Raw genomic sequence first — 13,929 nt, 5'->3', positions numbered from 1 at the left:
GCGGGCAATATGCGTCATTACATGCTGCATTCATGACTCATTTTCCTCACAGCCTTTATATTTCTTTCTTCCTGGTCTCCACACTGCATCACAGACAAACACGGAGAATGAAGCATGTAAGAACTTTATTGACAAACAAATAGTTAACAGAGATCATGGTCACAGCGTGACCAACAGTTCAACCCAGAAGAAGAAAAAAAGACATCTAAAAGTTAGAAACAAAAGTGGTGCCGAGTGGAGATCACCAGTCATCATCGTCATCATTAGAGAGATCATCGTCTGTGGACTTGGCAGCTCCTTCTCTCGACAATCTGTCAGCCTCTTCGTTGCCGCTGTAGCCTGCATGACCTGGTATGTGCATCTGGAGGAAGAGGAGGATATGAGTTCACATTTAAAACACATCATGCCTTCCAACATTCAATATTAGTCCTGCCACTAATCAGAAGTAACCTGACTCTCGCCAGATCCTTGTAGTTCGCTGAGCTCCACACAAGGATCTGGGCTCGAGGGCAATGCAAACTCCTTCAAGATAGCAAAAAATAATGAACCACTTAGGATCGCCGGGCGGGATTTCATAGATGTGACGTACCGCCGAAGCGACTGTTTGATTCAAACAACAATGGTGGCACGCAGCCAGGAGCCGTGTGCTGACATTGATTCTGCTATTGCAACTGTTTTGTCGAATCTACCGAATATTAATGATTTAAAAGATGAACAGAGAACTTTTCGCTCTGTCGTTATCCAATATGTCGGCTGTTCTGTTTTGGATTTCCTAGCGTCGCTCTCATCAGCGTCACAGGTTGATTTCGATGTGAGTGGTTGAAGTAGCACGTCATTCAAGATAACGGACAAGTGGTTTATCCAATCACATACAATGATTTTTTTTTACAAGGCCCCGCCTTCTGAAATACATTTCCTATTGAGAAGTCCCAAATCCTTGTGTGGAGCTCAGCGAACTACAAGGATCTGGCGAGAGTCAGGTTAAGTCAGAAGACCATAGCAACAACAATAAACATATGAGCTGGCTCTCCTAAATTGTACAGTTTTGGAAGTACTTGTGTTGATCATGTGACCACAAACTTACCCAGACCACCTCCAGCTCCTGGTTGAGGCGATCCAGCTTTTCAAAGTCATCTTTGTTGACAACGGAACTGCCGCTCTTGAGCCTCCATCCGTTCAGCTTCCAATTCTTCACCCACTTGGTGACGCCTGCAGGAGGAGGAACATCAGAACAAGCTTCCACACCTTCACGGTTTCCTTGTTACCATGGAGACACAGCCTGACGTCAGCCAAGGCCTTGACAGCTATTTAGACTACAGCTATTCAGAATACAGTAAGTTCACAATACTAGTTCTACTAGTAGGGGCGTCTCAATACAACTTTTTATTTTATTTTATTTTTTACTTCTGATGCTAATACTGCAGCCTTGACTATTGGTCGATATGATCCGAGAACAGCATGAATAATATATTTTTTTTTGATATATTTTGTAGGGTGGAATTTTAAAAAAGGCTTATAAAGGGTTATTCTGTTGCGCTCACATGTGCTCTGCATGCTGGATGGAAGTGTTCGAGTCGAGTCTGGAATGGACTGTATATTATTTAGTTAAATCTTGTTTTCTTACACTTCTAAGTAGGTTGGGCACTGCAACATGTTTCCATTATGACACTTGTGCCGACTTAGTAGTAACTAGACCAGTGATTCTCAAACTGTGGTACGCGCTCCATCTTGTGGTACGCCGAAGAATCATTATCATCATTTTCTTTTAGTCAAACACAGTGTTACTGTTCAAACTGCGTGTAATGTTAAAGTAGCCAAAATGATTAAATATGCTCGTTAAATAAAACCTCTGCCTTGTTTTTAAATCTTAGGCCTACCACGCTACTGTATTTTAATGTTGGACATTATGGTGGTACTTGGAGAGCTAAGTGTTTTCTGAGGTGGTAGTTGGTGAAAAAAAGTTTGTAAACCACTGAACTAGACCTAAAAAAGGAGAAGCTATCGGAGCCTTGTTTAAGTGCTAAATGTACGTAGATTGAGCCACCCTCAACAAGTGCTTAGCGGTGATATTGTACAAGCAACGTCTTGTGCGAGATGTACCATTCCGACAGAAGCACATAGTCTGACACTTTTTTAAAAACTTTACTGCCATCCTTAACAGCAGCCATCAAAACACTGTCAGCGCTGCAGCACTGGGCTACCCAGTAACCACAACAACACAGTACTTCCTCAATATTATGCACTAATGAAGGTTATGGAAAGCAAGGTTGCATTCAAGAACACCCAGAATTATGAACATCAAACATTACTATTGACATAAGTCATTTTAGCATGTTCTGTATTGCTGCAATAATTATAAAAAAATTTGTTTAATTTAATTTATATAAGTGAAGTATCTAAAACAGTCTGTTCAATTTGAATGTCCCAAAATTCCATAAAAATAAAAATGCAGTTGTTTATTTTTTTTAAGTAACGTTTCGGACATTGTTAAGTACCAGCACCATTTTAAATAAACCGATATGGTGCTAGTATTAGTTAAAAAAGAAATGATACCCATCTCTAGTTTTGAGTATTATTTGGAAGTATGCATTCACCCCACTTTTTCCTGGGTGTGTTGCCGTAGTCAGAACGTAGTCTTTGCCATTAAGTTGAATGTGCCAGTCTTGTCTTGTTGAGTCCTACAAAAAGTTTATGCTGTATTTTACTTATTACACACCAGCTGTTTGATTTTATCATGCATCTTTGTTGTAGTTTTCATTAACAAATTGTAGGCGTTGAAATCATTTAAAATTGCCAATGCTAATTAGCAGCATGTATATGGCATATCCAATGTATATTAGCTTCAAGCTAGCACAATTGTTTTCATGCATTTCTTTTATGTTAGAATGTTACAGAGACGTAATTTGTATCTCATGCAAGTTAAATGTTAATATTTTTTTCTGTATGTTCAATTATAGTGTTTTTTTTTTACAGTTTTGAAGTAAAAACTCTTAAAAGGCTTTGACAAAATGTTATCTGTCTACTAAGCTAGCAAGAAGAGATGTAGAGGTATCAGAACAAACTGCTTGAATCGGAGGTTCTCATATCAAACGTTTTAGATGCAGGCCCATATAATGCGATAGCTGTTTTTTTTATATATATATCGGACTGATATTCTATATCAATATCAGATTGAGACACCCCTAAATACGAGTACTATTATTACTCTTGCTAATAATAATAATTGATGTAAAGTGTGTATTTGTGTAAAAAACAACAACTTTTGTTTACTTTTAAAGCCGACCTTGGCGCTGTAACTTCATTAGTAAGAAAAGTTTGATGGTGTCAAGTTCAAATCTTATCCAACCACGTTTTTATTGGTCATAGTGACCGTGACTGGATGATTAGGAAAGGTGGGAGAACTCAGGCCGTGCTTGTCGAGAATGACGGAGGTGAAAAGTCACCGTTGATTGTGAACATGCTATCTGTGTAGACTAGCAGCTTCTCGATGTTTTCTTCTTTGGCTTGTTGCAGCGCCTTGCAGGCTGCCTAGCGCGCGCACACGCGCGCACACGCGCACACGCACACACGCACACACACAAAGAGATAAGAGAGAAAAGAGGAATTAGATCGTAGAAAATGTTATGAAATGAGTTCAGAGAAGAGCTTAAAGTTGATGTTAGCATCTCAAAGATGATCTGTGAAGGTGCTTGCCTGTATTTCTGCACGCTGGTTACTTTGTCTTCCCTGCAGCCGCTTGGCAACATTCCTGCAGGCAACGTAAATCAGAGAGGAAACCTTCCATCATGTGTGTTTGCGTGTGCAGTGTTTCCTCACAGGCGGTGCTGGGGGCCCCAATAGACTCCAATGCCGGCTCGAGCGCCTAACTTCCCGTTGGACGTGCAGCAACCGTCAGTGTACACCACCACTGCGTTGCCTGATGAAGAGGGGTTGTCGTCAGTTGTAATCACTGTTTATTTAGAAGGCATCGTCTCTGTTTCTGACACAACTATGAATCCAATGCATCATCTCAGTGCCACTAGGACACACCCACACCCACACACAAATACACACCTTACCCATGTATGTGAATCCATCTGTGCTGTCTGAAGAAGAACTGTCTGTCTCTTTGACCCGTTTGCACGGAACCACCTCCTCTTCTTCTACACGACTTCTCTTTTTCCCAAGTGGGATGTACTCCAAAGGCTCGGGTCCTTTCTTTGGAAGCAGACAGAGGTTTGACTCCACAACTGTAAGTGTAGGAAACGCAACCGTTAGGAAGAATAGATAACGATAGAGCAATTATTTCAGAGCATTACGTGGCAGGTCAGTATGAAGCGTGAACACACCTTTGGTGACATGAAGATCTCCAGACGGTTCCACTCCTCGAACAAAGGTCCAGGCTTCCTTCTCAGATGCAAACTTTTTGAAAGCAGCAGCAGGGAATTTGTTCACTTGAGCCTTACATTCGTCCCTATAGTACATAGCAAAGAACGCAATGACACTTAGACGAAGTTCGACAAATACCATACCAAATACATTGGCTTGCCGAACAAAATAGAACATTATTAGCCAAAAAAGGTTAAAAAAATAAATAAAAATTGTCGCTTTGTAAATGTGAGTGATTAAAAATACTTAAAGCTGTGTGATTGATTGATTGAAACTTTTATTAGCAGATTGCAAAGGAAGAGAATACATTATATGAAACAGTACAGTACATATTTAAAATTGACCACTAAATGGGAACAACTGAATACGTTTTTTAACTTGTTTAACCCTTGTGTAATGTCTCAGCCAGCGTTTGTGGGTCTGATGGACCCGTTGCATTTTGTGGCTTTTAATGCCTCACAATCAAACACTTTTATGTTAAAATACTGAACAGATGTTTATTGGGATAAGGTAAACATCTGTTCAGTATTTTAACATAAAAGTGTTTGATTGTGAGGCATTAAAAGCCACAAAATGCAACGGGTCCATCAGACCCACAAACGCTGGCTGAGTAACAACAATATGAACTTTGCATGGAAAATTTCTCTGCCAGTTTCTGCATCCCACAGGGATTCTTCTTTTGTGTTTCTGCACCTGCGGTTCCCACACAAGGTTGCAACATTGTTTGTCAACACTGTCTGCTCTCATTTTCTCGCACATTTGACCTTCTAATGTTCTGTGTACCTACACTCTGTCCTCCTCCTGTCTAGGCCTGCTGTGTGTGTGTGTGTGTGTGGTACACAGAACATCAATTTCCACACTTACATCTTATATGTAATAGAAATGTGTAGGGGGGGTGTATGGTGTGTGGTCATTAAATATGTATTCTGATATATGTTCTTCGCAGAAAATGAGCCAAATTCAGTGAGTCTCAGTTTGAAAAATTAATAAATTGTATAATTTTTCTTTTAATAAAATATGAAAATGGGTCCCACAGACCCGAACACCATACAAGGGTTAAGTCAGGGTCCACATTAATCAATTCATGGTCAAATATGTATGTAAATATGTATACAAATATAAATATGTACAAACCCCGTTTCCTTATGAGTTGGGAAATTGTGTTAGATGCAAATATAAACGGAATACAATGATTTGCAAATCATTTTCAACCCATATTCAGTTGAATATGATACAAAGACAACATATTTGACGTTGTGTCCTCCGGAACCAAAGAGGAAAAGAACGATCCGGATTGTTATAGGTGCAAAGTTGAAAAGCCAGCATCTGTGAAGGGGGTGTATTAGTGCCCAAGACATGGGTAACTTACACATCTGTGAAGGCGCCATTAATGCTGAAAGGTACATACAGGTTTTGGAGCAACATATGTTGCCATCCAAGCAACGTTACCATGGACGCCCCTGCTTATTTCAGCAAGACAATACCAAGCCACGTGTTACATCAACGTCGCTTCATAGTAAAAGAGTGCGGGTACTAGACTGGCCTGCCTGTAGTCCAGACCTGTCTCCCATTGAAAATGTGTGGCGCTTCATGAAGCCTAAAATACCACAACGGAGACCGCGGACTGTTGAACAACTTAAGCTGTACATCAAGCAAGAATGGGAAAGAATTCCACCTGAGAAGCTTAAAAAATGTGTCTCCTCAGTTCCCAAACGTTTACTGAGTGTTGTTAAAAGGAAAGGTCATGTAACACAGTGGTGAACATGCCCTTTCCCAACTACTTTGGCACGTGTTGCAGCCATGAAATTCTAAGTTAATTATTATTTGCAACAACAACAAAAAAAGTTTATGAGTTTGAACATCAAGTATCTTGTCTTTGTATTGCATTCAATTGAATATGGGTTGAAAAGGATTTGCAAATCATTGTATTCCGTTTATATTTACATCTAACACAATTTCCCAACTCATGGAAACGGGGTTTGTAAACAGAGTACGGTGGGAGTGAGCTCACGGAAATAAAAGGCTGCTGGTATGCAGTCCAAAGCTAGTAAAAGTCTCACCAGGAGTTGTAGACGCCAGGTTTAAATCCTTTCCTCACGGCGTAGAAAAAAGCGCATTTCGGCATATTGTCAACGCTGCTGCAGACACGTTTGGTTAATGTCACTGCCCTGAAAAGACGAGCTAATGTCAGCATGACAGTCAGCAAACCACCTAGATGGCTGTCATCGTGATGTGGTCACTCATGGACGATTATGGTTTATTTGTCGAACAGACAAGCAAAGCTTATGCTAGCTTTTTCTTCTTGCTTGCTTCACGGCGGTGGTTACAACGTCACAGAAGCATTACCGCCACCTAGTGTATTGGAGAGGGAACCACAGTACCCTCCCTCATCTCTCCATTTGGCTACCGCTTTTCCTTGTGGGGGTGCTGGAGCCTATCTCAGCTGCACTCGGGCGGAAGGCGGGGTACACCCTGGACAAGTCACCATCTCATCGCAGGGCCAACACCTTCAAAAATAATTACTAGACTAGAAACACTCACAAAATACCAAATAATTAAACAAACTCTCTTATATTCCACAAATCAGTTTCCTCTGAAAACTTTGCAAAGTTCATTATGCTCAAGGCTGAGCACACTTTTGAGCCTAATCTCATGTTATAATTGCATGCTCGTTTACGTGCTCTCAACAGGTCAAGCTAGACCAGGGGTGTCAAACGTACGGCCTAAGGGCCAGATCAGGCCCGTGAAGAGTTTTTATCCGGCCCACGGGATGAGTTTGCTAAGTATAGAAATGAGCGGAAATTTTTTAATGAAAGAAACAGCTGTTCTAAATGTGTCCACTAGATGTCGCAATAGCAATTATTTGTATCTTTGTAGATTATGCTACAAATGTAAAAAAAAAAAAAAAAAACACATGTTAGAGCACCAGTCGAGGAAAATGAGCAGACTACATAAATAACATCCTGTAATTTGATTTTGATACTATTTTTTAACTTGATAGATTGAAAATGAACACCAATGAGTTGAACAGTATCACATAATTTATTCAGAAAGCATAAATAACGACAAATAAATATAGAATACTATTAACCACAACATGTAAGTGTAAAAAAACAACCAACAACATCATGATTTTTACATTTTCAGAAAGTGCTTGTTCTATTTTCAAACAAAGAAAACAATCTGAAGTTGTCTTTATCTTTAAGTTATCGTGCCGTGATTTTACCAGTCCGGCCCACTTTGGAGTAGCTTTTTCTCCATGTGGCCCCCGATATAAGCCACTGAGCTAGACAGACCGAACACTTTTATTCTTAAAAATCGGGACGACAAAAAAAACTGCGGCTTTCCAACGTATTTTCAAACCTGACCGTAAAATATGGATCGATTAAAACTAAAAGTCAGAAACTATTAAGAAAAGGTCTTATGAATGACAACAAATGGAACTTCTTCGGCTACGTCGGTGTCCAAGTTCATCGCCAGAGCAGATTTAGTAGTGTGCCGCTACCCGGTGGTCTGGAAGCCGAACTGCAGCACGTCATTGTAGCAGTGCAGCGTTCTAATGGGAAGTCTGTGTAATGATGTCACTGATTTTAAATACAAAGATATAAATCAAGTGAGGAAAATAACTCTGGGTTATACATCACAACACATCATATAAACTTCCAGTTACCAAGTAAATATGCCCTCTGGTAGCTGTGAGTGTGAGCAGCACTGGCTGATGTCATCATGACATCGTGGCTTTTCCTTCCATGACCTCCATGACCTCCTTTTTTCTAATCAGGCACTTTCTGTTAAATCATTTTGCTTATCATAACTATTATGTACTGAAATATGAGATGTATTTCTTGAAAGAAGAGAAACAATCTGACATTTCCGCTCTTGTTGGCAGGTTATTTTGCTCATATAATAGTTACATTTACAATAACGAAATCTTTAACAAAATCTACTTTTTAATTAAAAAAATTCACAATTTTATCATGACTAAAACAGATTAAATATTGAAATCGAGGTAAGAAAACAACAACATAAGTAGTATTTTCTGTTCACTTTATGTCAGCAAGATATGGCACAATTTTGTTGTTGTATTCATAATATTGAAAAACAAAGTAATGTATATTTGTCTATATTAAATGTTTAACCAGACAAATCCAATCAATATTAAATCATTTTTTTTCTTTTTTATTGGCAAGATTTTTTTTCTTTTCTTGTCAGTCTTATATGATGATTGTATAACTCACCATGACTATCCTGACCCGACATACAGTAAAGTTACAATTTGTTTTAACATCTACTGGTAATATAAAGTAATTCATGTCTAACATTTTAGGAGGAAGCAGGCATTAAAAAACGAGTTTGTTCAAGAAAACCTGCCAACAAGCATGCATGTTAAGTACACAGAGGAAGTTACCAGTGATGGGCGTTAGCCTGCTACAAGTAGAGACGCTATGTAGTTTAACTCCATTTCCCAGTAGCGTGGCGGTAACCATCAATCAATCTCAATCAATCTTTATTTATATAGCCCTAAATCACAAGTGTCTCAAAGGGCTGCACAAGCCACAACGACATCCTCGGTACAAAGCCCACATACGGGCAAGGAAAAACTCACCCCAGTGGGACGTCGATGTGAATGACTATGAGAAACCTTGGAGAGGACCGCATATGTGGGTAACCCCCCCCCTCTAGGGGAGACCGAAAGCAATGGATGTCGAGTGGGTCTGACATAATATTGTGAGAGTCCAGTCCATAGTGGATCCAACATAATAGTAAGAGTCCAGTCCATAGTGGGGCCAGCAGGACACCATCCCGAGCGGAGACGGGTCAGCAGCGTAGAGATGTTCCCAGCCGATGCACAGGCGAGCGGTCCACCCCGGGTCCCGACTCTGGACAGCCAGCACTTCATCCATGGCCACCGGACCTGTGCCCCCCCCCCTCAAGGAAAAGGGGAGCAGAGGAGAAAAGAAAAGAAACGGCAGATCAACTGGTCCAACAGGGGGGCTATTTAAAGGCTAGAGTATACAAATGAGTTTTAAGATGGGACTTAAATGCTTCTACTGCGGTAACGATGCTACTTTATGAACTCTTTGCTATTCTTGTAGTTTAGCTTCTTTTAGACCCATGTAACGAGGTATTTTACATCAAAGCTACAAGCTACTAAGAAGGTAAATTAACTGCAAATCCAGGGGGGACCAAAAAATGCGGAGATAATCCCTGATGATTGGTTGGTTTATGAATGATGAGCCACGATTGGTTAAGGTTAGGGCAAAATATTACAGACTGGCCAATCAGAGGGGAGATAGGGCGGGTCATCAAAACCAGGAAGCAAAATTATAACAGACACCCACACATGCCTCATGATAATGAGGGAGTCAGAGACAGAGGGAAGCTTAAAAAAAAATAAAAAAAGAAGCATACTTGAAAATGGCAGAGAGATTCTCTGTGCAAATGTTTCCTTTAGTGATGAAGACGACTCCCGGGAAACCCACAATAATGTCTGTCCTTGGCCATATTTAGACACATTTAGTAATGGGTTGATGAGGCGTCATGAAGCGTTTCGACACATTGCAAAACTGTATTGATACTGTGTCGATACTGTGTCACTAAATACTGACATCTGCTGGACATTAAAAATCCCTACAGGCAACCTATGGATCGACTCAACTGACACTGATTTTATGACCTAATATATAGTATATACTAGGTCATAAAATCAGTGTCAGTTGAGATAAAAGATAAAAGATAAAAAAATATATTTTTATTTAAATGAAGTTATGAAATAATCCTAAATGAAATACCAAGTCATTGTATTTCATTTAGGATTATTTCATAACTTCATTTAAATAAAAATATATTTACAATGACTTGGTTTATATTATTGTATATACTATATACAATAATATAAACCAAGTCATTGTATTTCATTTAGGATTATTTGATAACTTCATTTAAATAAAAATATATATTTTTTAATCTTTTTTAGATACAGTCAATAAATAATGTGAACATGTATCATAACATGGAAATCTAAGAGAACGTGTTGTGAATGAGGATGCTTGTGGACTGGGAAATTATTATTATTATTTTTTTACACATTTTAATTTTTAAAAAAAACAGTTTTTCCAACGTATTCAATTTTAGACGCTTCCTCTTCTTAGTTATTATTTCTCCGGCTGTAGAAAAGAGCCGCTCACAGGGCACAGAGGAGGCGTCAGTGCGACACAGTTCGCGTATCGGTCACGTGACCAAAACAGCTCATGATCGGTCACGTGACTTTCTAAAAGCGGTACGCGCACCGACACAGGGTTTTGCTCTATGAGCTCGACGCATGCGCTGATGCATCGGTGTTGCCGGACCCATCACTAGACACATTCATGCGTTTGGAGAAAAACAACAATGCCCAAAACCTTTGTTTTCAATTGTTTACTTGGTAAACTACCATCCAAACTGCTTTTAACATCTAAGACTTCCAACACAAATTTAAGAAGACACATCAAGGTGAGTTGAGTTCATGAAAAGTTTTACTGCACATAACCACACGACACACGAGTCATTATAATTTTTTGTCAAGATCTAGAAAGCTGCGGTTTTCATTTACTGTAGGCACAGAAAATGAATAACATTAACTTAAAAAATTACATAAAGTTGAGTGTGGGGACCCCAGGGGGATTTGTAGGGTGTCCACAGCTAAATGACAGACAGTTAATAGTAATTAGAACCTTTATTTAACCAGATGAGAAACCCATTGAGATCAAGATCTCTTTCACAAGGGTGACCTGGCCAAGAATTCAACAGCACATGTCACAGAGCAGTTTCAAAAAATATAATACGTTAAGACATACATTTTAAAATACATAAGAGAACTGTAAAACAACAAAGATTTACACCTTTTAAAAACACAGGCACTGTGCAAACGTCTCTCGCTGTCTGTCCCTCAGGACAGAACGGAAGGCTCCAAATGGAAGTAGTTCTGTAAGTTTCAGTTTCGTCTGCAATGCATTCCATGCCATAGGAGCAGCAATACCAAAAGCTCTTTTGCCAGATTCCGTCCGTACATGAGGAACAGTTAAAACATACAAATTGTTAGAACGTAATGCGTAAGAGCTGCTTTTTCTTTGTAACAGAGTACACAAGTATGGAGGTATTAAACCTAAAAGAGCCTTATAAATTATAGTCAGCCAATGTGTGTATCTGCGTGCACTCAATGAAGATAAGTCTGACTTCATATACAGTTGACAATGGTGGGTGAGACTACGACAGCCAGTAACAAATCTTAGTGCTGAATGACAAACAGTGTCCAAGGACTGGAGGCATTTAGATGAAGCACTAAAATAAAGCACGTCTCTATAATCAATTACAGGCAAGATAGTTGCTGTCACCAATTTCTTTCTGACTTTAAGAGAGAAGCAGTTTTTATTTCTAAAAAAGAAACCAAGCTTTACCCTAAGCTTTGAGACCAGGTTGTTAAATGGGCTTTAAATGAAAGCTCCTGATCAAGAGTAAAACCCAAGTACTTGTAATTTAAGACCTGCTCTATAGGGTTTCCATTTGATGGTGCGATATTTGGAATATTTTCCAGTAGCACCCTTGAATGAGAGAAAACCATTACCTTGCTTTTATCTGTATTTAAAACTAATTTAAAATCAAATAAGCAAGCCTGGATGACATCAAAAGCAGCTTGTAAAAACTCAAAAGCCTGAGTGATGGAGGTTGAACAGCAATAAATAATGGTGTCGTCTGCATAAAAATGGTACATTTGACAAATTATTGCAAAGATTATTTAAGTAGATAGAAAATAAAATGGGCCCCAGAACTAAGCCTTGTGGAACTCCTTTGGTAATGTCCAGTAATGAAGAGGTGGTCCCAGCCACCTGTAAATGGACCCTCATGAGGTTCATTTGATTACAATATGTAAACTCTCAATTGCATTAACATTGAAATTATACATGTGGGCCCATAGATGCCATTAAATGGGAGTCTGTACCTTAATCCAGTGTTTTTCAACCACTGTGCCACGGCACACTAGTCAATCAAACAATCAATCAATGTTTATTTATATAGCCCTAAATCACAAGTGTCTCAAAGAGCTGCACAAGCCACAACGACATCCTCGGTACAGAGCCCACATAAGGGCAAGGAAAAACTCACCCCAGTGGGACGTCGATGTGAATGACTATGAGAAACCTTGGAGAGGACCGCATATGTGGGCAACCCCCCCCCCTTTCGTGTGCCGTGAGATACAGTCTGGTGTGCAGTGAGAGATTATGTAGCGCGGTCAACTTGCAGGTAAAAAGGTATCTAATGCTTAAACCAAAAATAAACAAAAGGTTAGTGCCCCTATAGGAAAAGGCATTGAAGCTTAGGGATGACTATGCAGAACAAAACTAAATCGGAACTGGCTACAAAGTAAACAAATACAGAATGCTGGACGACAGCAAAGACTTACAGCGTGTGGAACAGCAGACAACGTCCACAAAGTACATACGTACATGACATGAAAATCAACAATGTCTACACAAAAAATGATAGCAACAACTTAAATGTTCTCGATTGCTAAAACAAAGCAGGTGCGGGGAATAGCGCTCAAAGGAAGACCTGAAACTGCAACAGGAAAATACCAACAAAACAGGAACAGCCACCAAAATAGGAGCGCAAGACAAAAACAAAAACACTACGCACGGGAAAACACCAAACAACTCCAAATAAGTCACGGCGTGATGTGACAGTAGACCTACTTTGAGACAATAGTTATAGTGATGCATGCTTAGTTATGGTTTAAAGTCATATCCAACAATTGCGACAATGACTTTTTATTGTCTACTGAGTTTAATTTTTTAATGATTTCTGCTGGTGGTGTGCCTCTGCATTTTTTCAAAGAAAAAAATGCGCCTTGACTCAAAAAAGGTTGAAAAACACTGCCTTAATCCATGTCAAACTGAGGGTCCTCACAATTAAAATGGTGATGATAATCACTACTGGAGCTGTAATACCTGTAAACCTTCTCTTATGGGGGTCCCTGCCGTATCTTTTCAAATGGGGTCCATGGAGCTAATTCGAGTTAATTTAATATGTAGTGTTGCTGTAGCAAACTACTTTTGCTGTGTAGTTTGTATTGTATCTTGCTACAATTCTGTGGGAATAGCTTCTCCTGTAGTTTACATTTTCCATGTAGCTTGGCCAACACTGGAAGTTACCATGGTAACTAACTCTGGGTTTGAATTACTCTATTTCTCTTTATTGGAATGGAAAACCCTGAATTTCATGTCAGAGTTTTCACTTAACCTGCTTTCTGTTAACGCACTTGCTATTTTCCATGTAATTTCATCCCCAAAGTGGAGAAATAAATCTAGCCAGTCATCAGTTCTCCATCTGGTGAAGTGGTTTAGTTTCATTACACCTCATGTTTTTCATTCGAAGCTCTGGGTCATTTTTTTTGTACCTCATCTTCCCCGAGACTCAGTGGCTTTTATTTTCGTCGAAGCTCTTCCAGGAGTGAGAAGAAAAAAACCTCTTAATTTCTCGCAAATGACAGCATGGCCTCCGGCTGGCTGGCAGTACCTTTGTTGA

The 13,929-nt window shown here is 39.5% G+C and overlaps 2 protein-coding genes across 3 annotated transcripts in view; both read right to left on the bottom strand.

The window, feature by feature from the left end:
* Window positions 1–108: 108 nt before the first annotated feature.
* On the bottom strand, window positions 109–6,681 carry rnaseh1 (ribonuclease H1). Its single transcript, XM_061929762.1, has 8 exons — window positions 6,429–6,681; window positions 4,329–4,453; window positions 4,059–4,229; window positions 3,817–3,916; window positions 3,694–3,748; window positions 3,444–3,528; window positions 1,085–1,209; window positions 109–361 (listed from the first exon to the last, which is right to left on the bottom strand). Exons 1-8 carry the CDS (start codon window positions 6,560–6,562, stop codon window positions 242–244), a joined length of 915 nt encoding a protein of 304 aa, XP_061785746.1. The 5' UTR covers window positions 6,563–6,681; the 3' UTR covers window positions 109–241.
* A 4,237-nt stretch (window positions 6,682–10,918) lies between these two features.
* Window positions 10,919–13,929, bottom strand: part of hivep2a (HIVEP zinc finger 2a) — a 125,110-nt gene continuing 122,099 nt past the window's right edge. The window contains exons 18-19 of one of the 2 annotated variants that reach the window (XR_012049306.1): window positions 13,802–13,920; window positions 10,919–11,394 (exon numbers count right to left, since the gene is read on the bottom strand). The gene's annotated coding sequence lies outside the window, so the exon portion shown is untranslated. Of the gene's footprint in view, window positions 13,921–13,929 lie in introns of both variants that reach the window. The other variant, XR_012049305.1, reaches the window with a different exon arrangement.

Source organism: Nerophis lumbriciformis, linkage group LG34, assembly GCF_033978685.3.
Source record: "Nerophis lumbriciformis linkage group LG34, RoL_Nlum_v2.1, whole genome shotgun sequence".
Classification (NCBI taxonomy): Eukaryota; Metazoa; Chordata; class Actinopteri; order Syngnathiformes; family Syngnathidae; genus Nerophis; species Nerophis lumbriciformis.
Note: the sequence above shows the minus strand (reverse complement) of the source record. Positions and strands in the feature narration are given on the sequence as shown.